At 39.7% G+C, this 25,129-nt stretch overlaps 1 protein-coding gene across 3 annotated transcripts in view; it reads right to left on the bottom strand.

Annotated features, from left to right (window-relative positions):
• KNTC1 (kinetochore associated 1) overlaps positions 1–25,129 on the bottom strand; it is a 100,904-nt gene that overhangs the window by 24,895 nt on the left and 50,880 nt on the right. For all 3 annotated transcript variants that reach the window (XM_058424728.1, XM_032168424.2, XM_032168425.2), the window contains 19 exons: positions 23,358–23,430; positions 22,662–22,729; positions 20,340–20,620; positions 18,860–19,032; positions 18,320–18,417; positions 17,524–17,662; positions 16,540–16,596; positions 15,388–15,551; positions 14,428–14,532; positions 12,508–12,636; positions 11,774–11,890; positions 10,222–10,331; positions 6,694–6,901; positions 3,442–3,531; positions 2,325–2,496; positions 2,179–2,237; positions 1,823–2,039; positions 448–521; positions 1–211 (listed from right to left, as the gene is read on the bottom strand). In XM_058424728.1, coding sequence (XP_058280711.1) covers positions 1–211; positions 448–521; positions 1,823–2,039; positions 2,179–2,237; positions 2,325–2,496; positions 3,442–3,531; positions 6,694–6,901; positions 10,222–10,331; positions 11,774–11,890; positions 12,508–12,636; positions 14,428–14,532; positions 15,388–15,551; positions 16,540–16,596; positions 17,524–17,662; positions 18,320–18,417; positions 18,860–19,032; positions 20,340–20,620; positions 22,662–22,729; positions 23,358–23,430 — 2,545 coding nt within the window. The remainder of the gene's footprint in view (positions 212–447; positions 522–1,822; positions 2,040–2,178; positions 2,238–2,324; positions 2,497–3,441; positions 3,532–6,693; positions 6,902–10,221; positions 10,332–11,773; positions 11,891–12,507; positions 12,637–14,427; positions 14,533–15,387; positions 15,552–16,539; positions 16,597–17,523; positions 17,663–18,319; positions 18,418–18,859; positions 19,033–20,339; positions 20,621–22,661; positions 22,730–23,357; positions 23,431–25,129) is intronic.

Raw genomic sequence — 25,129 nt, forward strand, 5'->3', positions numbered from 1 at the left:
CAGGATAATCTGTGCCAGATGAATTCTGAATTCTTTGATTGATGCTAGGATGTTCGTAGAGACTGACAATAAGATGTGCTGGCTTTCCGATCACTCTTAAATATTCCTCAGTGTTCAGCTTGTGGGCTATGAGCACAGCTTCTGTGCCCGATCGCCGGTACTGGATATGAAGCTTCTTCAACAAAGCCTCGGCTTTTTCACGTTTTTCATCCTTTTAAACAATTCCAAGCAAAAAAAAAATCTTACTTTGTAAGTCTCAGTTGAAACCAAGCATCCATCTTTATCAATCACAATCCCTCCCTTCCTCAGTTATGTTCCTAAGCATCTACATAAAGCCTTGGTCTTCTTTCTCCATTTTAGGCACCAGGGCAGCATGAGAAGATAAATTAAGCTAGTACAATTTAATTAGGAAGAAGAAAAGCCGCCAATCTGATAGTTCAGACACACCTGCGATGGGATATTCTGTAGCCATCTCTCAGCTAAATAAAGGCAGAATTTCAAAGCAGACATCTTGAAGGAACCTAAAATAAATAAATAAAGATTTACAGGCAAGTCTTAATCTTTTCAAGAAAATGTATTTTGGTCAAATTAGCAACTTTTTTAAAATTACAAAAATGCATACTCATGGCTGGGCACAGTGGCTCACATTTGTAATCCCAGCACGTTAGGAGGCCAAGGCAAGTGGATCGCTTGAGGTCAGGAGTTCAAGACCACCCTGGCCAACACGGAGAAACCCTGTCTCTACTGAACACACAAAAAATAGCTGGGCATGGTGGCACACGCCTGTAGTCCCAGCTACTCAGGAGGCTGAGGCAGAGGTTGCAGTGAGCCAAGATCACGCCACTGCACTCCAAACTGGGTGACAGAGCAAGACTCCGTCAAAAAAAAAAAATAAAGTCCACCGAGGCCCTCTCATCAGCTTCCATTCCTATTCTCTAGATTCTTATATGCCTTTAGGAGTTTTGTCTGTGTGTGTGTCAGTCTGTGTTCACACATGCATGCATGTGCATCTTAACCCTAATGGGTAATACCATACATATTCTAGTATAATTTGCTGTTCTCACTTCGTATCTTGGATATCTTTCCAAATCAGCCCCATAATATTTCGTTCTACGAATACACCCTATTTTCTAACCAGTTCCTGACCTGAGCATTTTTTAAAAAGTCACTTTCAACTTTTGTTACAACCAAAAATGTAGCAGTAAGTGCCTATGCTTGTGCACCTGTTTGGTTATGTGAGACTATCTAAAGATTCCTTATTGAAAGTGTGATTGGGCCAGGTGCAGTGGCTCACGCCTGTAATCCCAGCACTTTGGGAGGCTGAGGTGGGCGGATCACGAGGTCAAGAGATCAAGATCATCATGGCCAACATGGTGAAACCCTGTCTCTACTAAAAATACAAAAATTAGCTGGGCATGGTGGCGCACACCTGTAGTCCCAGCTACTCGGGACACTGAGGCAGGAGAATCACTTGAACCCGGGAGGTGGAGGTTGCGGTGAGCCAAGATCATGCCACTACACCCCAGCCTGGCGACAGGGCAAGACTCCATCTCAAAAAAAAGAAAGTGTGATTGGATATTAGGAAGTACCCATCACTGCCTATTCCTAGCAATGGTCACACCCCAAAGAAGGCACAAGGACAAGCTGGAAATTGCCTGCCTCCCTGCCCGTGACCACTGCCCTTGAGCGTTTCAGCATTCACCACAGTTAAGAGAGCAGGCACATACATTTGAAAACTACCATCCTGCTTCACCTTAAAGATGCAAAAAGAGTACTCTTTTTTTTTTTTTTTAAACTACAATTTTAAAAGAAGAGCTCTTACCTTCAGGGATATCCTGGGCAAGGCTGATGGCAATAGCCACAGCCCACTCTGGGTTGACTATAGAGAGTAAGTAGGATTCGATGGTCTGCGTGATCTTAGTTATTTCCTTGTTAATCAGTGTTGAGGATTTAGCTTGTGTTAACTTCAGGAGCTTTGGCTTCAGTTTTTTTTCGAAAACATGTTTTGCCGTAGACACATACAGAGTGTCCAGAGAGAACTTCAAAGAAAAGGAAGGTTATGGCTGAAGCACATATTCACATATAAGGTTTTACATGAAAGCAGCAGAAAAATCTTCTATACGGGGTCAGAATTAATTACAGAATACAGAAATGTCTTACAACGTTTTAACCCATTACCTTCATTAGTTTCGAAATTAAGAGCAATGTTGGGAAAGATTCTTCACTGAGTTCTGTAGCTAAAAAGGAAACAAGGAAAGTATGATTTGCTTAAGAAAAAAAATTTGGCTATCCAGTAAAATTCATAAAAGTTAGTGAACACATACAGAGAATTTTCCAGAAGTTCTGTGCTGTGCCAAAGAATATCAGGTGAAAAGGCAGTCTAGTTTGGGCAGCTGATGGCAAAGTTATGACATGTTCCAACATATACTGATATTCTAGATCCACGGGAGGAGAAATTCTTCTGTATGACTTCAGATGTTTCAGAATACTCAATGCCTATATTAAAATAAAAAACTTTTGTCCAGTAAGAGTAACCCAATCCTAAACTGTCACAAAATCATCTAACAGTATATCATCAAAAGTTTCCATTCCTGAGACCATCTTGTTTTCAGAAAGAGGATCAAAACCTTTTCTAGTATTCCCTTTAACATTATTCATCTAAACTAGAATTTATATACAATGATTAAAGGAATCCTATGAGGAGAAACCACTGGTGCCTTGTTGCTGGTAGGATGTTTTGTAAATAAGAGCTTGACAGTTTGTTATCTGCTCTTCAAATAATTTGAGATATAATTCAAAATACTTGATTTCATTTTAAATATAGAGGCTACAGATCTAAATTAATTCTCTACGCTCTTATCTTTCTTATGTTTATATTTTATATTACGGAACTTTGTATAATCTTTTGAATTGATATATTTTCTTATATAATGTCTTATTAACATAATATTAAAATATTTCTAAAATATTAATTTCTAAAATCAAATTAAAAAGTATAAAAGCCACTATGACCAAAATTCAGAAACGATGAAGAAGTTAATGAAAGTACTGAGACACAATTGAGTAGGTCTTGGACCTACCCATTAATACACAGAGCTGACCTAACTCTCAGTCCCATGGCCTTTTTCACTTCCTACATGGCAAATGTCGCCTTAGTTCTTCACAATTAGTTCTGTAGTGACTTCATACTCTTCGACAGCAGGAGAGGTTATTTAAATCACCTCAAAACAGCAAAAAAAGGATGAAGTAATAAAATAGGAATGTCATGAAAATCTTTTTCCTTTTTTAAAGATTTGTAAAGATTTTCAAAAACCTAAAATAAACCACAGAGTTTAAAGGGAATTCAATGGATAATTTGGAAAGGCCCTGGATAATGATATGATTTATGATCCAAATAAAAGCAGAAAGATGATTTTTACATCTTTGATATATTTGTTATACCTGATTAATATTAATATTGGTTATCTTTTCATCAGCTCGTTCTATAACTTTCAGGACAACTTCAATCATTTCATAGTCATAAGGATCCAACTGTATAAAAACAAAAATATATCAAAACTTGATAAGACTTTGCCATGTTGAAAGTTCATTCAATTACAATCATCAGCACAGATTACAAATATAAAAATCTCACTGCACGACATTGTTAAATTAATTACTCCCTTAAAAATGAGCTAGAATTGGCCAGGCGCGGCGGCTCACGCCTGTAATCCTAGAACTTTGGGAGGCTAAGGTGGGTGGATCACGAGGTCAGGAGATCAAGACCATCCTGGCAAACATGGTGAAACCCCATCTCTACTAAAAACACACACAAAAATTAGCCGGGCGTGGTGGCGGGCACCTGGAGTCCCAGCTACTCGGGAGGCTGAGGCAGGAGAATGGTGTGAACCCAGGAGGCGGAGCTTGCAGTGAGCCGAGATCATGCCACTGCACTCCAGCCTGGGCGACAGAGCGAGACTCCATCTCAAAAGTAAATAAATAAATATAAATAAAAAAATAAAGAGCTACAATTTTCTCACCTCTAAAATTACCTGTGAGGATAAACATACATGCTAAAAAAGGTCTCAAAGGCTGTTTTAAAAAACTGCACAAGGCAGTATTGTTTTAGTAAAGAAGGATGCTCTTGCCTGTAATCCCAGCACTTCGGAAGGCCAAGGTCGGTGGATCACCTGGGGTCAAGAGTTCAAGACCAGCCTGGCCAACAGGGTGAAACCCCATCTCTACCAAAAATAAAAAAATTAGCTGGGTGTGGTGGCATGCACCTGTAGTCCCAGCTACTTGGGAGGCTGAGGCAGAAGAATCACTTGAACCTGGGAGGTGGAGGTTGCAGTGAGCTGAGATCACACCACTGCTCTCCAGGCTGAACAAAAGAACCAGACTAAGTCTCAAAAAAAAGAAGGAAGCTCTTAAGATACTAAAAGCATAGAAAGGGTAGGGGTATGGTCAAAATTTTATAATATTTTGAAATTAAAGTTCCATTTCTTTCATTTACTATGGGAAAATTAGAACAGAAAGAAACATCCTTTTCTTAGAAATGACATGAGTAAAACTGTGGACCTCCAAGCAAGTTTCTCAAAGGATTCTGTTTTAGCTCTAACTATATACTATAGTGCAAGAATTAATTGTGTGGCATATATACATATTAACATAAAAAGAAAGGAAGTCAGGCTGGGTACGGTGGCTCATGCCTGTAATCCCAACACTTTGGGAGGCTAAGGCAGGCGGATCACCTGAAGTCAGGCATTTGAGACCAGCTGGGCCAATATGGCGAAATTCTGTCTCTACTAAAAATACAAAAATTAGCCGGCGTGGTGGTGCGTGCCTGTAGTCCCAACTACTCAGGAGGCAGAGGCAGAAGAATCGCTTGAACCCAGGAGGCGGAGGTTGCAGTGATCCGAGATCGTGCCATTACACTCCAGCATGGACAACGGAGTGAGATTTCACATCAAAACAACAACAACAACAAAAAACAACAAGGAAGTCTTCTCTTTGTTCTTTTCTTTCTACCCACACACCATTACTTTTTTCCTTTTTATTTTTGAGACAGAGTCTCGCTCTATCACCCAGGCTGGAGTGCAATCACAACTCACTGCAGCCTTGACCTCCTGGGCTCAAGCAATCCCCCCCTTCAGCTTCCCAAATAGCTGGGACTACAGGCACGTACCACTAGACCTAGCTAATTAAAAAAAATTTTTTGTAGTGACAAATTCTTACTATGTTCCCCAGGCTGGCCTACTTTTTAAATGCCAACAAAAATCGCGTGAAAAACATTGAACAAAGTGGGAAGATGAAATATTGTACCTAGAAAATTTGAGCAATCTATGTAATTTTTGGCTGAATTACAAGCAAAATATAAAACTGAAATATTTATTTCAGGCTTAAAATTTTATTTCCAGGCTGGGCGCCGTGGCTCACGCCTGTAATTCCAGCACTTTGGGAGGCTGAGGCAGGTGGTCAGGAGTTCATGACCAGCCTGACCAACATGATGAAACCCTATCGCTACTAAATACAAAAAATTAGCTGGACGTGGTGGTGCATGCCTGTAACCCCAGCTACTTGGGAGGCTGAGGCAAGAGAACCTGGGAGGCAGAGGTTGCAACGAGCCAAGACCTGCGCCATTAGACTACAGCCTGGACAACAAGAGCAAAACTCCATCTCAGAAAAAAAAAAAAAAAAATTTATTTCCCCGCCATTCACCTTCATTTCTCCATTAAACTACCCCCTGACCAAACATTCCAATTCTCAGAAGATCAGAAGATCTCCTAAACAAATACTCAGCAGAAGCCAGGTATAGTCCTTGTAGTTCCAGCTACTCAGGAGGCTGAAGCAGGACGATCACTTGAGCCCAGGAGTTAGAGGCCAACCTGGGAAATATAGTGAGACCCCCTTCTCTTAAAAAAAAAAAACAAATCAGACAAAAGCATAAAAACATATATGAAGATATTAATTATAACATTTATAATAATAAAATTTACCCAGCCATACCCAGACAACACAGTGAGATTCATCTTCACAAAAAAATTTTTTTAAACATTTAAAAAATTTTAAAAATTAAAAAAATTACCAGGGTATGGCAGCATGCACCTACAGTTCCAGCTATCTGGGAGGCTGAAGTAGAAGGATCACTTCAGCCCAGGAGGTCAAGGCTGCCATGAGCCATGTTCACACCACTGCACTCCAGCCTGGGTGACAGTGAGACCCTATCTCAAAAAAAAAAAAAAAAAAAAAAGACATTTCCGGCAGAACCATGGAACCATGAAAAAGAAATTGTTTCTTTTGAGATAGATGTGTATGTATTGACATATAATGACAATATGTTAAGTGAAAAAAGAGGGTCACAGAAGAGTATATTTAGTTTAAGACAGTTACTATACCACACTATTAACATTTTCATCTCTAGGGAGTGGGGTTATAGGGAAATTGCTTGTTTTGATTTATACATTTCTCTCTAGCTCATATAAATTCAAAGAATGTGTAAGGTTTTAAAAAATCTGGGGAAGACAAGCTATTTCTATTTTGAAAAATGGGAAAATTGTATTTAACTTTGTTAAAAATATAGAAATCAAGAGAATATTTCAAATTAAAAGTTGATAAAAATATAGACTTTTACATCCAGTTTGTTACTAATGTATCTAATTAGTAAGGGTGGGAGGGATGACTGAGATGACCCGATTCATTTCACTGTGTGTCTACCTTATGTAGTATTCCACTAAGACTGATGACCAAATCTTTTGTGCTCGTCAGTAAAGGAACCATCTCAAGGGCTTTGGCCAGGAGTTTGGGATGCCGCCGCTTTGCAGAGTCCATGCTTGCATCTCCCTGGCCTTGGCTGGCATTCGTGTTGTGGAGCAGTGTTTCAATGAAGAGCTGAAGAACCGCATTGCAGTCCAACTGAAATGTGCTAAAAGAAGCATTCAATACACACCAATCTCCCTATCTGCAGGCATTTCCATGCAAAGTACCTGACAAAACACTTGGGTACATGCTTCCATTGTTGAAATTTAACCTTGTCATTGTCCAGTCTCAAAATCAGACAAACTACCTGTCATCAAAGCTAATTACTGCCTTTTAAAAATCAGATATTAGGTCGGGCACAGTGGCTCATACCTGTAATCCCAGCACTTTGGGAGGCCAAGGTGAACAGATCACGAGGTCAGGAGTTTGAGACCAGCCTGGCCAACACAGTGAAACCCCATCTCTACTAAAAATACAAAAATTAGCCAGGCATGGTGGCACATGGCTGTAGTCCCAGCTACTCGGGAAGCTGAGGCAGGAGAATTGCTTGAACCCGGGAGGTGGAGGTTGTGGTGAGCCAAGATTGCGCTACTGCACTCCAGTTTGGGCAACAGAGCAAGACTCCATCTCAAAAAAAAAAAAAAAATCAGGTATTATTCCTGGTGGGTGTGTAAACTGTTAGAATATTGGAGAGAAATCTGTAATAAAATTGAAAATATTTATGCTCTTTAGTATAACAATGCAACATTTACAAATTTCACCTAAGAAGAAAAAGATACACGTTAGTAAGGATGTCTTCTGCAGCAACTCTTTGTAATAATTAAAAGCTGAAAACAGTTTATACCTATGAGTGCCTACACATCAAAAAAGTAGAAAAAATCCACAAACAACCTAACAATACATCTTAAAGAAGTAGAAAAGGAAGAACAAACCAAACAAAATTAGTAAAAGAAAAGAAGTAATAAAGATCAGAGCAGAAATAAATGAAATTGAAACAAAAACAATACCAAGGATCAACAAAACAAAAAGTTGGATTTTTTTTGTTTTTTTGAGACAGGGTCTCATTCTGTTCCCCAGGCTAAAGTGCAGCGGCATAATCAAGGCTCACTGCAGTCTCAACCTCCTGGGTTCAAGTAATCCTCCCACCTCGACCTCTCAAGTAGCTGGAACTACAAGCATAAGCCACAACACTCAGTGAATTTTTTTATTTTTGTAGAGATGGGGCTCTCACTATGTCACCAAGGCTGGTCTCCAACTCCTGGCCTCAAGCGATCCTCCCGCCTTGGCCCCGCAAAGTGTTGGGATTATAGGTGTTAGCCACCATACCTGGCCAAAAAGCTGTTTTTTTTTTTGTTTTTTTTTTTTCAAAGATAAAAAAAAATCAGGCTGGGCACGGTGATTCACGCCTGTAATCCCAGCACTTTGGGAGGCCGAGGCAGGTGGATCACTTGAGGTCAGGAGTTGGAGACCAGTCTGATCAATATGGTGAAACCCCATCTCTACCAAAAATACAAAAATTAGGCCAGGCATGGTGGCTCACGCCTGTAATCCTAGCACTTTGGGAGGTCGAGACGGGTGGACTGTCTGAGCTCAGGAGTTCGAGACCAGCCTGGGCAACATGGTGAAACCCCATCTCTACTAAAATACAAAAAATTAACCCAGCATGGTGGTGAGCGCCTGTAATCCCAGCTACTCAGGAGGCTGAGGCAGGAGAATCACTTGAACCCAGGAGGAGACAAGATCGCGCCACTGCACTCCAGCCTCGGTGACAGAGTGAGACTCCGTCTCAAAAAAAAAAGAATCTGGTTACTATAGACAAAATGACAACTGAAATGCCTTTTTAGACCCTATTAGTAAGACAGTGATAGTTTAATTTGCTATACAGAGTAACTAAAATATCAATAAAAGGCTTAAGTACCACCATTTTCAAGTCACTCTCTGATATTCTAAAGGTTATCTAAATTTATTCAGGTAGACTGCCTGAGGCAGAAGTGTCACTATCATATGAATACAAATCATCAATGCCACATAAGTAGAATAATTATGAAATTAACTTGACATTATAGCTATTTAAATTTCAAAAAAGTGTCCTGCACCATAAAACATGACAGAAGAATCTAGCAGAAGTTCAAATTAATAAAAAAGATAAGAGTGTGCGTACCCTATTCTGGATTTATAACACTAAACTGAAGAATGACATAGTTTTGTTATTTCAAACTACTCTTTAGTCAGTGCTCCTTCAAGCTATGGGCAGCCTATAGTCCTTGACTTACAGGTACTGGATGGTGACAGCCACGGTCTTTCCCCACTATCCACAGAGACAAAGAACTAGATGCCTGCCCGGTGCAGGAAATGCACCAAGCAGTTTCATTCTCACTAACTCAGATTCCATTAATCTGTTACAAATCAGATGGGGGTTATAGCACCCATAATATTTTAGAAGCTGTCATTAATAATTTGACCTTGAGCAGGTCACATACTATGGGTTTTTCTCATATATCAACTGGCAACATATGCAATAAGAACCGTAAAAATTAAACGAGGTGACGTATCTGAAAGCATTCTAAAACCAGAAAACGAGTCCTTGTATTTACTAGTTAGAAACATCTGTGATATAAATTACAAATCATTTATCCCTACTCATCAAAGTAAGCTGAATCTATAAATAACACATTTTATCTTAGTTCTAAAAATTCTTGTTCAGGCACAGTGGCTCACACCTATAATCCCAGTACTTTGGGAGGCCGAGGCGGGTGAATCACTTGAGGTCAGGAGTTCGGGACCAGCGTGGCCAACATGGTGAAACCCCATCTCTATTAAAAATATAAAAATTAGCCAGGTGTGGTGGTGCATGCCTGTAATCCCACCTACTTGGGAGGTTGAGGCCAGAGAATCGCTTGAAGGTGGAGGTCGCGGTGAGCAGAGATTGCGCCACTGCACTCCAGCCTGGGTGACAGAGGGAGACTCCGTCTCAAATAAATAAATTAATTAAATAAAAATTCTTTTATAAATACTTTTAATAGGAAAATAGAAATTCTCCCTAAATCATACTTTTCATTAATTTTTAAGATTACTTTGCTCCCTAGTTAACCTGATTTAGAAGTTTATTACTCAGAAGAATATTCTCCAACTTTTCTGATCATAGGAATCACCTGAGCTCCTATTAGAGACCAGTGATTTCTAGGCCTCGGTCCAGACTCACTGAGTCAGAACTGCCAGAGAGGCCCAGAAACCTGCATTTGAAATCAAGTACCCTAGACAATGCTTATCAGGAGACAAGTTTGGGAAACACTAAATAGTGAATTTAAATGGTGATATCAAAAGAGACTCTAATTTGATTTCATATTTACTCAGTTTGGGAATGAGCAAAAGAAAATATCAGCGGTCCATGGACCTCATAAAATAATCATCGTTATTACTGTGTTCTTGCAATAACAATTACCAGTTTGTTAACAGCAAAAATACCGTTAATGTTTAAAGAATTACCTGCAATATTCCAAAATGAGGCTTGTGTCCATATCTATATTCTCCACAAGAGCTTTAATGAGGTCTTTCTTGGTGAGAAAATGTTGCCTGAAAACTGGCTGAAAAGAAATCTAGAAATAAAAAGAAAAAAACAAACCAAAAAAAACCCTCTACACTGAAATGTATCAGAGTAAGGGCAACATGATGACTTGCCTTCTTAGTATCCTTTTTTAAAAAGAAACATTTGTCTATAGCTCCTCCAATTTCATACTACCCAACCCAGCCATCATTCTGAGATTTGAGGTGTACATGGGTCCGAAACTCCTCTTAGTCATCCTAACCATTGCCTCTTCATCTGAAAAGTTTGATTGTTAATGTCAGCAGAACATCGGTTCCATTACTGCAGAAGAATTAAGCTTCAAAACATATAGCATTTCTGTACTGGTTACCTTCCTGATAAGTCAACTGTTTGCAAATAAACTGTCTTATATTTTTGGTAAAGAAAACAGGGTTTTGGCTCATGCCTATAATCCCAGCACTTTGGGAGGCTGAGGTGGGTGGATCACCTGAGGTCAGGAGTTTGAGATCAGCTTGGCCAACATGGAAACCCTGTCTCTACAAAAAAATACAAAACAATTAGCTGGGCACAGTGGTGCATGCCTGTAGTCCCAGCTAGCTACTCAGGAGGCTAAGTTGGGAGGATCACTTAGGCCCTAGAGGTCAAGGTTGCAGTGAGCCGTGATAATGCCACTGCACTCCAGCCTGGGTGACAAAGTGAGATCCTGACAAAGACAAGATCACGCCCTGCCTGCTTGTCTGTTCTTTTACAATGTCAAAAATAAAGGGCAAGGCTGGGCGAGGTAGCTCACGTCTGTAATCCCAGCACTTTGGGAGGCCGAGGTGGGCAGATCACGAAGTCAAGAGATGGGAGACCATCCTGACCAATACAGTGAAACCCCGTCTCTACTAAAATACAAAAAATTAGCCAGGCGTGGTGGTGCTCACCTGTAGTCCCAGCTACTTGGGAGGCTGAGGCAGGGGAATTGCCTGAACCCGGGAGGCGGATGTTGCAGTGAGCTGAGATCGTGCCACTGCACTCCTGCCTGGCAAAAGAGCAAGACTCTGTCTCAAAAAAAAAAAAAAAAAGAAAAAAGAAAGAAAAATAAAGGCCATTTACGTTCCCTCTGCTAGGAGTTCTTGAAGCATGGTATAGCTGTATATACATTTTAATATTATCTTTAAATAACAGCAGCAGAAAACAAAAGTATGAGGCTAAAGGCTAGGCCTGAAATAGCATAAATGTCAATTGATACTAGATATATACCTATAAATGAGAAAGTTAAGCAGCTGAAAATGTCAGGCTCCTTTTAATTTCCTTAAAAATACAGAAAAAAGGAAATGAGGCAAAAAGTTCCTTATTTCTTTGAAAGCACCTATGTGTGTACTTAATAAAATGTATGAGGCAGTACACATACACTCTCTTCCCAAAAGTAAAGGACAACAAAATCTTTGTTTTAAATTTTCCAACCGGGTAATTATCAGAATCGATGACAGCAGTACAAAGAATACTCACACCAAGTTTACCAAGACGAATGCCCCACTGGGCATCAGTACTGAGTTCACGGAACTTAAGCCCCATTTCTATTTCCTTATAGAGACTTGCCAGCTCAGAGCCCACGAGAGATATTGCCTAAAAAGTTAAAATAGAATTAAAGTTCAATCATAAGTAGAATGTATTCTTATAACACCCTTTAGATGAAACACAACAATAAAAATCATAACTTTCTTTGTGATAACCGTGTAGAATGTTACGTATTATTTTGTACACAGTCGTTACTTCTTATGTAATATTTAGGTAATTCAGCTTTTTGTATAATGCTATACATTTAGCCTGGCTTTCCTTTATAATAAAAGGCCAAATTTTAGTTATCTTGCAAGAAAATCCCCATAAAAGGCAAATTTTAACACAATATCCAAGAGAAATTTTCTATCTGTTAAACTTATCCTACAAAAACAAACTGATTCATGGGTCTAGGTTCAACTACACCAAAATAAGATTTGAGGTTCTAAGGGTGTACATAGATTTTAAGAAATTAAAAAACTGTAATTCTTTGGGTTGAACAATGCTCATAACTTGCATATACAGGCAACAGTATGTCACCAGTCAAGCAGAAGTTGGTAGAAATCACGAGTTAGCTCAACATTTCTTCTACTAAATCTTTAAGACCAGGTGGCAAAACCAACTTCATTTCTGCCCCCAAATCTTGAATACTTCAAGAATTGAAGGTGTGCTTCCTTAGGACATACCAAGATTTTGTCGTAATTCTGCCATGCTTTATCTATGAGCTTCCAGAGATTTTCAAACACATCTTTTTGAGGTAAGAGAGTGCAGTAACCCAACGCCAGGTCAAGATCTACCAAGCGACAATTAAATACCTACGGGAAGAAAGCAGCAAAAGAAGCAAATTCTTCACAATCAAAACAGAATTAACTTTGTTCACAAAGGGCAGAAATACAAATAAAGAGGAATAATTTTAATTTGTAATTAAAAAAAACTTTTTAAAGAAAAAAAAACAGAATTCAGTGTCTCAAGGTTTATTTACCACTAAATTGAATTATAGACACTACGGAAGAACAAGCGTTTCATGAAAAGTTATAGTAACATAGTTCTAATGTGTTTGCTTAGGTTTAATGTCCTTTATCACTATCCGAAGAGTAAGGAAAGCAACTACAAGTTCTATAGGGCACTGAAATATTTAGGGGTAAAGAGTCATAATGTATGTAACTAAATCGTAAATACAAAAAATATATACAAAATATGAAATGATTTTATATATAAATAGAAAAACAGAGAAAGAGAGCATGTCAGAAAATGATAAAGCAGTAAAGGGTATACCAAGATCTTTGTACTATTCTTAAAATTTTCCTGAAACTTTGAAATTATCTCCAAATAAAAAATTTTAGGCCAGGTGCGGTGGCTCATGCCTATAATCTCAGCACTTTGGGAGGCTGAGGAGGGTGGATCACCAGGGTCAGGAGCTCGAGACCATCCTGGCTAACACCGTGAAACCCCGTCTCTACTAAAAATACCAAAAATTAGCCAGGCGTGGTGGCGGGCACCTGTAGTCCCAGCTACTCAGGAGGCTGAGGCAGGAGAATGGCGTGAACCCGGGAGGCAGAGCTTGCATGAGCCGAAATCGTGCCACTGCACTCCAGCCTGGATGAGAGTGCGAGACTCCGTCTCAAAAAAAAAAAAAAAAAAAAATTGGGGGCCCGGGCACAATATCATGCCTGTATTTTCAGCATTTCAGGAGAGCAAAGTGGAAGGACTGCTTGAGGCTAAGAGTCCAAGACCAGCCTGGGCAACATAGTGAGACCTGTCTCTACAAAAAAATTTTTAAAAATTAGCCAGACGTGGTGGTGCATCAGCAGCCCCAGATACTCAGGAGGCTGAGCAGCAGGAGGGTTGCTTGAGCCCATGAGTTCAAGGCTGCAGTAAGCTATGATGGTGTCTCTGCACTATAGCCTAGGTGACAGAATGAGACCCTGTCTCCAAAAAAAAAAAAAAAAACCAAAATTTTTTTAAAGAAGTAATCTGACAAATGAAAATTAAATGACTAATGCAACTATATTTTCATCAAATATAGTTGATGAAATATTAAATATTTCTAATATTTAAAAAAATCTAATAAAAAATCAAATATTTAAAATATTAGAATCTTTTAAAAAATAAAGGGTAATGGAAAATTAGGATTTCTGCAATAGAAATAAGTAAAAGGATCACTGGAATGCTTTAATCTGTAAAATAAATAACTACAGAGTGGGGCACAGTTGCTCATGCCTATAATCTCAGTGACTTGGGAGGCTGAGGCAGGAGGATCACTTGAGCCCAGAAGTTCAAGGCTGCAGCAAACTATGATCATACTACTGCACTCCAGCCTGGGTGACAGAGAAAAACCTCATCTCTAAAAAATAAATAAATATAAATATAAGTAACCAAAATCAGGAGACGACAGTGGACAAGATTGACTACTATTTCATAAAAGCTCTACAGCATGTCAATTACCATAATAAAAAATACAACTGATTAGCTATGACAGTTTCTTGAAGTTTTTGAATAGTAAAATACTACTGTACTGAATAATAAACTATTGAGTCATATGCAGTTAACTGAGGTAAAAGGCAAAAAAAAAAAACCCAAAATTTTTACCAAGAACAAATACTTACTTTGTGCAGTAGTGTTGTAGCATTTTCCCTGATAAATATAACAGCTTTTTCTTTCAATTCCATAACAACATGCCTTGATTTAACTAATGCAGTCTCTCCAAATAACTTTTAGAAAAGAAGAAAAAAATACTTAGGTCTAGTTCTATATATCATTCTGAAAATTTTTTCAAATATTAAGGAACTTTGGTGAAAATTCATCATTATATCCAAAAAGTATCAGAATTTAACCTATAGTGATAGAAAGGGGTGGGGGACTGACTGGGAGGGAGCAAAGAGGAAGCATTAAAAATACACTAAGTCAAAAAAAAATACACTAAGTCTTCACTGTGGTGCTGGTGACAAGGTGAATACATTGGTTGATACACTTAAAATGTGCATTTTAATTTTCAAAGTTTTACCTCAATACGGTTCATTAAAAAAGAGCCAGCATTTAATACGTATCAACAGCGTAGTAGAAATGAAGACAACTCCCTCTGAGGCCCAGCTTCATAAGCAAGTTATCAACAGTTAGTTTGTCTTCTAGAATCTCTTCAATGATGCTCAATGATACTCTCGGAAGTAATTATAACAATTTGGCCATTTAGGTGATAAAAAAACAAACAGCAGATATTTTGACCAAATGTGGTATAGTGGACACTGCACTGATTAGAGTGTGAAGACTTACCACTACAATATAAAACCTTGGGTAACTTATTCCACCTCCCTGAATCTGAGCTGAGTTTCCACATTTGTAAACTGGAAACTCTCAGGGCTGTTGTAAAGAATGAGTATGAAAATGTGTGCAGGCACCTTATTCCCACACTGGATTCTCAGAGATGTTCAACAAATGTTCTTAAATCTGACGAATTACCAATTTCCTTGCTACAAAGACAACAGGAAAACGTGGACTCCAAATTCCTTTGTTAGAGCTTTTACGTCTATATTCACCACAAGACAAAGTATTTGTTCTTGAAGCTATACCTTTTCACTCAAACCGGTATTCATGAAGTTTGACACAGAGTGCTGAAGACAGGTACCAAATGAACCAACCACAAATCTTAGGGCCAGCTCCCACTGGCTAGATTCCTGAAGATTCTGAAGCAGGGCAGAGATGGAATTTATAACAGGTAAAACAAGGCCATCTCCTGCAGAGTGATAAAGGATTTTAATATTTAGATTTTTTAAACAAAGAAAGATCATATTATTGAAAACTGTTTTCAGGGACAGCCTGCTTCTTCAATACAGATAACAGTCATGGAGTTTGTTCTCAAAGTTAGTTAATGAGAAGTTAACATGAGGCTTGACTTAAACCAGAAAATAACTAAGTCCACTAGTTAATGAGATACTTTGATTGTAACTTGCCTATTTTAATTGAGATGTTTAAATTTTTAGCTGAAGAAAAACCATTTCTCCATTTGAAAGATACAAATTTATAAACAAATTCATAGAAGTTAACACTATAAGCCAAATCACATAATCTACTGAACTTTTAAACAAATAACAATGTAAAAATAATAACAATTACATTAAGGATATTAAATCACATTCATATTTAGAATTTCAAGAAATTTCTAAACTACGATTTTTTGTTTTTTTAGAGATAGAGTCTTCTGTTGCCCAGGCTGAAGTACAGTAGTGCCATCATAGCTCATTGCAGCCTTGACCTCCTGGGCTCAAGAGATCCTCCCATCTCAGCCTCCCAGGTAACCAGGACTACAGGCGCACACCACCATTTCTTTCTATTAAGAAATCTTAAGGACGGACGTGGTGGCTCACGCCTGTAATCCCAGCACTTTGGGAGGCCGAGGCAGGTGAATCACCTGAGGTCAGGAGCTCAAGACCAGGCTGGCCAACATGGTGAAACCCTGTCTCTACTAAAAATACAAAAGAACTAGCTGGGCGTGGTGGCACACACCTGTAATCCCAGCTACTTGGGAGGCTGAGGCAGGAGAACTGCTTGAACCCGGGAGGTGGAGAGGTTGCAGTGAGCTCTGATCATGCCATTGCACTGGCCATTGCACCTGGGCAACAGAACAAGACTCTCTCTCAAAAAAAAAATTAAAAAATAAAATAAAATAAATAAATAAATAAATAAATCTTAACAGAATGCCATATATTTCGTATGCCAAATACCTTCATTAAGGGAGCAGTATGGCAAACTGGTAGACTCCAAGGGATATCTCTTGCTTTCTACAAAAGATAATAAAACGTTAAACAACACTAAATAGATGGCCACACTAAAAGCCCAGACTTCATCACTATGCAATATATCCATGTAACAAAATAGCACTTGGACCCCTTAAATTTATACAACTAATAAATAAATAAATAACACTAAAGAAAATAACCCTCACACAGCACATACACACACAGATGTGTAAATATTTCACTATTATAAAAAAAGTTCTAAAGCAAACTGATGCTTTAAAAATAAATAGATACACACAGGAAAACGCACAGGTAAGTGTATAACCTGATAAACGTCCACAGACTGAAGAAGCAGCATCCAGATCAAGAAACAGAACATTGGCCGGGCGCGGTGGCTCATGCCTGTAATCCCAGCACTTTGGAAGGCTGAGGCGGGCAGATCACTTGAGGTCAGGAGTTTGAGACCAGCCTGGCCAACATGGTGAAACCCCACCTCTACTAAAAATACAAAATTAGCCGGGCGTGGTGGCATGAGCCTGTAATTCCAGCTACCTGGGAGGCTGAGGCACGATAATTGCTTGAACCCAGGAGGCAGAGGTTGCAGTGAGCTGAGATCATGCCACTGCACTCCAGCCTGAGTGACAGAGCAGGACTCCGTCTCAAAAACAAAACAAAACAAACAAACAAAAAAACAAAACATTGCCAGCTCCCCAGTCCCCTCCTTTCCTTTTCCCACCCTCAAGGGTAACCACTGCCCTGACTTCAAACAGCACCAGCTTAGTCCTAGCCTGTGTTTGTACTTTAATACATGAAATCACATAGTATTTATTCTTTTGTATCTGCTTCTTTAGCTCCACATTATGCCTATAAGGTTCACCCACATTACTGTGTGTAGTTCTAGCTCCAAACCTCTACAGTTTAAATTTACATAAGACAGAAATACATAGAAAATAATGACACAAGATTTACCAGCTAGAGGGACAAGAGATGAAATCAGTTCATAAATCACCGGAAGCACCATCTGTGACTCAAGAACAATTCCATCTTCACTGAAGAAGTCACTGTAAGACCACTCTTCATACGGATCTTTATGTGTCCCAAAAGAAGCCTAGGTGCCAAAGCATACAAAAAAGAGAGAAGTCAGTATGCTGCACAACACATTGTTTCTTCTGGTCTATGGCTTATAGAAATTTCATTTTAAGTTAAACTCTAACAGAAGGACAATGCCGAGGGAGGCCTTGCTGGAGGCCCAGTGTTTTGAAAGATAGTGCAAATTAAAGCCAATAAAGTGACTGGAACAGAGAAGTGGCCTCATGCCCTTATGTTGTTTTCCAGTCTAGGGTAAGAAAATATAAGACATGGATTCAGTATTTTCATAAACTTTGCAAATGATTAAAAAACGGGCCAGGTGCAGTGGCTCATGCCTGTAATCTGAGCACTTTGAGAGACTGAGGTGGGGGAATCACTTGAGCTCAGGAATTGAAGACCAGCCTAGGCAAGATGGTGAGACCCTGTCTCTGCAAAAAAAATTTTTTTTTTAATTAGTCAGATCGTGGTGGCACACCCTTGTAGTCCCAGTTACTCAGAAGGCTGCGGTGGGAGGACTGTTTAAGCCCAGTTCAAGACTGCAGTAAGCCTTGATCATGCCACTGCACTCCAGTCTGGGTGACAGAGCAAAACCCTGTCTGAAAAAAAAAAAAAAAAAAAAAAAAGGTGCATAATGGGTTGCCCGGGATTGGAGGGAAAAAACTCAAAAGTAACTTACTTTCATGAGGATTCCACAGTCATCCATTTGGCATTGTCTGGAAAGCTCTACAGCCATTAAAGTATGTTTACATAGTTCTAAAGCATCTAGTAAAAAATCTGAAACAAAATGGAGAAAAATCATTAAACTCATTTTTCATGTCTTTAGGATAATGAAAACAACCTTTTTACAACTACCATTTAAAATTCTAAGGAAGGCCACAATGTAGATAGAAAGGTTCTATATAGCTTTGACTACCCTAAAAAGTTAAACTTTTTCTCAAGCTTGGCTTGAAAATAAGATCAGATATGGGAGGCAAGGAATTTCATAATCCTACAAAAGTGAGTAATGTCAACAGTCAGAAATGACATTGTTAGTATTTTGAAATACTTTCAAACAATAATCCTCAAAGAGAATCAATTATAAGCTTCCCTTTGTGAAATGCAGATACTATCTCTAGTCTGATTACCGTGATGTCCAATTGTAAAGAGACAGCATTTGGGAGACAAGTATGACATGAACCAGAGAATATAAAACTAAGTATATTATAAATATTGTCACCTGGACTGCAAATGGTGGCAGCTTGGCTTGCTAGATCATGTATCATGGAAGGAAGATTCAGTCCCACAGGCACTGTCACTGGGACATTATCAGCCAACATCTGACAAAGCTTCTGACACGTCAGAAACAGCAATTTCCCAGTGTCAGCATTGCAGTGATACTTAAACAAGTCTCTTTGGAAGAAAGAAAGTATTGGTAGTTAGAATACTGACATTGAAAGTAAACACATGGTCTTTCTTGGATTAATATATCACCACCACCAACAACACATTAAATGTCTTTTAAATGTTCTCATGGTATATAGTGTAGTTTTTCTTTTGTTTTTTTTTTGAGACAGGCTCTAGCCCTACCGCCTAGGCAAGAGTGCAGTGGCACAATCATGGCTCACTGCAGCCTCAACCTCCAGGGTCAAGCAATCTTCCCACTTCAGCCTCCCAAGTAGCTGAGACTACAGGTGTGTGCCACCACACTTGGATAATTTTTAAATTTTTTTTGTAGAGATGAGCTCTCACTATGTTACCCAGGCTGGTCTCAAACACCTGGGCTCAAGTAATCCTCCTGCCTCGGCCTCCCAAATTGCTGGGATTACAGGTGTGAGTCACCATGCCCAGCCTGTTTTTCTTTTTCTGAGACTGAGTCTCACTCTGTCACCCAGGCTGGAGTCTCGACTGGCATGGTCTCGGCTCACTGCAACCTCCACCTCCCAGGTTCAAGCGAACTCTCCTGCCTCAGCCTCCCAAGTAGCTGGGATTAGAGGCGCCCACCACCACACCCGACTAACAGTTGTATTTCTAGTAGAGACAAGGTTTCACTATGTTGGCCAGGCTGGTCTTGAACTCCTGACCTCAAGTGATCTGCCCACCTCAGCCTCCCCAAGTGCTGGGATTACAGGCGTGAGTCACCACACCTGGCCCCAGCCTGTTTTTCAAATGACTAAGGATACCATTAAATGCTGAAGTGCACAGTAACCTAAATTTAATGGTTATGTTACCTAACTCTGCAGTATTGCTTACTTACCTTTTATGCTACTACTTTCTGACACTGAGGCCCAAAATACACCCTGAAAGTGAGAAATCAAGAATAGCTTCTGTGAAAAAAGAGTGTCACTGGCCCTACCTTTATGACTGAAGAAAGAAATCAGGCAATTGTTACTTTCTTTCTTTTTTTGAGACGGAGTCTCGCTCTGTAGCTCGGGCTGGAGTGCAGTGGTGTGATCTCGGCTCACTGCAACCTGCCACGATCTTGCCTCAGCCTCCCTAGTAGCTGGGACTATAGGCACGTGCCACCATGCCTGGCTAATTTTTTGTATTTTTAGTAGAGACAGGGTTTCACCATGTTAGCCAGGATGGTCTTGATCTCCTGACCTTGTGATCTGCCTGCCTTGGCCTCCTAAAGTGATGGGATTACAGGTATGAGCCACCACGCTCAGCCGCAATTTACTTTCAGAGAAGCTATGGAATTCAGGGATCTGGAATGTCACCTGCATTTTTTCAGTGCTGTTTTGATGTTCCCATCTTTCAAGGCTCTCAAGGTCAGCTCTGCCTCCAGCTCTTGTTTGGACATCTGCAGGGCCAGCGCCTGTCTGTGCAGCTTTGATTCCATGCTTGGGCTCCTCACCTCAGCAGCTATGGGCTCTGGGGTGCTCCCGGGTTTGTGTTTCGCCTGTGCAACTTCGTGAGCTTTAATGTGCTGCTCACGGAGATATGCTACCAGGGAACTATTGCTATAATCTTCAAATGAAAGGAAGACCTCAAAGTTCTCCTGTAGCAAAGGTAAGCAAGACAAAGTCCCAAGTCTGTTTAATCTATTGTTTAAAATAATCATTTTTATTAGGTTTTTTTTTCATAATTTCAACTTTTATTTTAGATTCAGGGGTACATGTCTGGGCTTGTCACCTGGCTATATTGTGTGATGCTGAGGTTTGAGGTATAACTGATCCCATCACCCAGCATAGTAACTGATGGGTAGTTTTTTGACCTTTGCCCTCCTCCCCTCCCCACCTCAGCCAGGTAGTTCCCAGTTGTTTACATCCATCCATTCATTCATTTATTTTAAGGCAGGGTTTCACTCTGTTGCCCAGGCTGGAGTGCAGTGGTACAAACACAGCTCCTGCAGCCTCCACCTCCTAGTCTCACACCATCTTCTTGCTTCAGCCTCCAAAGTAGCTGGGACTACAGGCACACATCACCACGCCCAGCTAATTTTTGTTATTTTTAGTAGAGATGAGGTCTCACTATGTTGCCTAGGCTAGTTTCAAACTCCTGAGCTCAAGTGATCCTCTAGCCTTATTCTCCCAAAGCGTTGGGATTACAGGCATGAGCCACTGCGCCCGGCCTCCAGATGCTTTTCACAGAGAAAGCTATTTACAGCTGGTCTCAAATTTTTGGGTCATAGGACTCCTTTACACACTTAATTGTATGATTCTACTTATATGAAATAGCTAGAATAAGCAAATTCACAGCAACAGAAAGTAGAGATAACCAGGGGCTGTGGGAAGACAGGAAAGGGGAGTTATTGTTTCATGGCTACAGAGTTTCTGCTCAGGGTGATGAAAAGTAGACAGAGGTGATGGTTGCACAACATTGTGAATGTAATTAACACCACTGAATTACAAACTAAATAACTGTTAACGTGGAAAATTTTGTTGTAAGTATTTTAACAAAATTAATAATGCGTCCAGGCACGGTGGCTCACACCTATAATCCCAGCACTTTGGGATGCTGAGGCGGGCAGATTGCTTGAGGCCAGGAGTTTGAGACCAGCCTGGCAAACATGGCAAAACCCCGTCTCTATTAAAAATATAAAAACCATCTAGGTGTGGTGGCACACGCCTGGAGTCTCAGCTACTCAAGAGGCTGAGACAGGAGAATCTCTTGAACCTGGGAGGCAGAATCTGCAGTAAGCTGAGATCGTGCTGTAGCCCTCCAGCCTGGGCAACAGAGTGAGACTTTGTCTCAAAAAAAAAAGGCCGGGCGCAGTGGCTCACACCTGTAATCCCAGCACTTTGGGAGGCCGAGGTGGGCGGATCACCTGAGGTCAGGAGTTCGAGACCAGCCTGACCCACACAGAGAAACCCCATCTCTACTTAAAATACAAAATTAGCCAGGCTTGGTGGCACATGCCTATAATCCCAGCTACTTGGGAAGGCTGAGGCAAGAGAATCGCTTGAACCTGGGAGGTGGAGGCTGTGGTGAGCCAAGATCACGCCATTGCACTCCAGCCTGGGCAACAAGAGCAAAACTCCGTCTCAAAAAAAAAAAAAAAAAAATTAATAATACAACATAACAAAAAAAGTCATTGAATTGTATATTTTAAGTGGATGAATTATATGGTTGTAAATTACATCTCAATACAGCTGTTGAGAGAGACAGAGAGAGAAACAAAACGAAAACCAGTATCTCCAGTCCCTAAAGGCTGGTGCAGAAAACTTTTTTTTTTTTTTTTGAGATGGAGTCTCGATCTGTCACCCAGGCTGGAGTCCACTGGCGCGATCTCAGCTCACTGCAACCTCTGCCTCCCAGGTTCAAGCGATTCTCCTGCCTCAGCCTCCCGAGTAGCTGGGACTATACAGGTGAGTGCCACCATGCCTGGCTAATTTTTTGTATTTTTAGTAGAGACGGGGTTTCACCGTGTTAGCCAGGATGATCTCGATCTCCTGACCTTGTGATCCACCCACCTCGGCCTCCCAAAGTGCTGGGATTACAGGGGTAGCCACTGCACCCAGCCATACAGAAAACTTTAAGGAGGGACAAATGCACTGATTGGTCAAGTAATAATGTTTAACATGGCTCAATATGTTTACCTGTAAGCTAGCAACCTCTTTGAATAGTTTCAACATTTCTTCACATTCGTCCTTCTTCTGCATCTTGTCTGTAATTAAATTTTTAAAAGTTATAGCAGACATGCAAATTCTCATATTATCAGAATTTTAAAAAGAAGAAATTTTAATTAGCTTTAGTTCTCTCATCTCAAGTCTTCAGTAGTTCTTCTCAGATGATAATATATGGTAACTAAGTACAAAAAGAGATCTAATTTGAAAAAAATCTAATTATTCTTTCAGGAGGTAGAAAACAGAAGTTTGTGTTACAAAAAAAGTTATTTTTCTGAAGTAAATTGTAGCTTCCTTTTTTTCCCTGGAAAGTTACTTTCTTAACTGTTTTATTTAACTTCCAGTTCAAATGGCTTCTCCCCACCATCATAAGCAACTGATAAATGAGAAAAATGAGCAATGAGTGCGAGACACTAAGGAAATCTAGTCGAGCACTAAATAGTAAGTGAGCATATAAACAAATGATAGGTTGATTTTGCATGCGTCTGTTCTTGAATTGCTGATAAAGGAATAAAGGAAGACTTTTCATGAAGCAAAATGGGTAAGATCAATAAAGACAATCAGAACCAGAAAAACTGTGAGTATGGTAAGAGTTGTCATCAATGCCTCTTTCTGAAGAGGGTGAGCTTTGGAACAAAACTAAGATGAGAAAACAGAAGTAAAAGCTACCTTTCTGAATGTCACATAGTATCTTAAGAATGTCCACGGATGTCTTCGCTACAGATATTCTCCAGGCCTTGCCCTAAAAATAAATAAATAAAGCGAAATAAAATCTACTTCCTTTTCTGACCACTTCAGTAGTACATATGCAAATACATGAAAACCACAGAAGCAGAAAAAACAATCATGGAGGAGTTGGGCAGCTGAGAAATGGATCGTTAATGAGCGTTATACAGGGTAGACCTGAAAAACTCCAGTATGAACTCCTGGATATATGATTTAGAAATATCAAAGAATATGCAACTCTCCCAAATAACCTTTCAACTACATTATGATTAACAGATCCTTATTCTCTTTTAGAGTTATTTACTATTTGAAAAAACATTTGGAAAAGTTAAAAAGAACAGAAGTCTAAAAAATGGCCTAGAGAACAGAAATCTAATAAATAATCACTACCTTCCAGTGATTATTTAAAAAAAATTTTTTAAGAGAAGGAAAAAAAGGAGGCGCTTTAATTAAAAGCATGATGTATGTAAAACGTTTAGTAAGTGCCTCGCCAATAAAAAAATTCAAATATTTTCATAACGGGAGCAATTCAAACTGGTACTTAAGAATACAGACTATGGTATTAGATAGACAGTTTGAGCTGAGGTTCTGCCCCTGTCTAATAACCTTGGAAAAACGTCATTTACTTTAATATTTTGGTTTTTGAACTTAATATATAAGGAGACAACAATAGGAACTACTTTACACCTTTGTTATGAACAAGAAGTAGCTATTTAACCTAATGCCTATTGCATAGTAAATATTAGGTGTTAAAAACAACAACAACAACTTCATTTTCCAACAGGAAAAAACATTACTGAAATGGACTGAGAGAAGTTGGGAGGTATCCATCCTTAGGGGTTTAAAAACCCAACTATTGGCCAGGTGTGGTGGCTCACACCTGTAATCTTAGCACTTTGGAAGGCCGAGGCAGGCAAATCAGTTGGCGTCAGGAGTTTGAGACCAGCCTGGCCAACATGGTAAAACCCGTCTCTAGTAAAAATACATAAATTAGCCAGGTGTGGTGGCGGGCGCCTGTAATCCCAGCTACTCCCAGCTGAGGCAGGAGAATCGCTTCAACCTGGGAAGCAGAGGTTGCAGTGAGTCAAGATCGTGCCACTGCGCTCCAGCCTGAGCAACAGAGCAAGACTCTGTTTCAAAAAAAGAAAAGAAAAGAAAAAAACCCAACTATTGAGCATGGTGGTGCATGTCTGTAATCCCAGCTACTTGGGAGGCTAAGGCTAGAGGAGAACTTAAACTCAGGATGTTCAAGACCAGCCTGGGCAACATACCAAGACCTCATCTCCTATATATAATATTTAAAAAAAGAGAAAAAATTAAAAATCAGTAAGAATCCAGCTATCCTGGAAAAATCAAGTATTCCTCATCTGCAAAAAAGTAAACTCTCTTAAAACCATTTCTAAGTTTCAATGTTATAAGATTATATAGATTTATATTGGTTCTGTAGCTGACATTACTATTTGACAATAATTATGTTCTATATAACACAAAACATTGTTTATATTGCAAGGCATTATATAAACCTTTAGTGTACAACAGCTGACCCAAGACACCCGCTAACCCGCAGCTCCCAGGTCATTCTCTGTGGGCCCAAGCAGCCGCTCCAAGGCAGCCACAGTTGTTTTTTTTCTCCTAGCAGTAAATCTACCCAGGAATTTTTCACTAGGCCACCCTAGCAGTGAGAAGGGCAGATCTTCACATGTCCATCTTTTCTA

Source organism: Hylobates moloch, unplaced genomic scaffold, assembly GCF_009828535.3.
Source record: "Hylobates moloch isolate HMO894 unplaced genomic scaffold, HMol_V3 SCAFFOLD_12, whole genome shotgun sequence".
Classification (NCBI taxonomy): Eukaryota; Metazoa; Chordata; class Mammalia; order Primates; family Hylobatidae; genus Hylobates; species Hylobates moloch.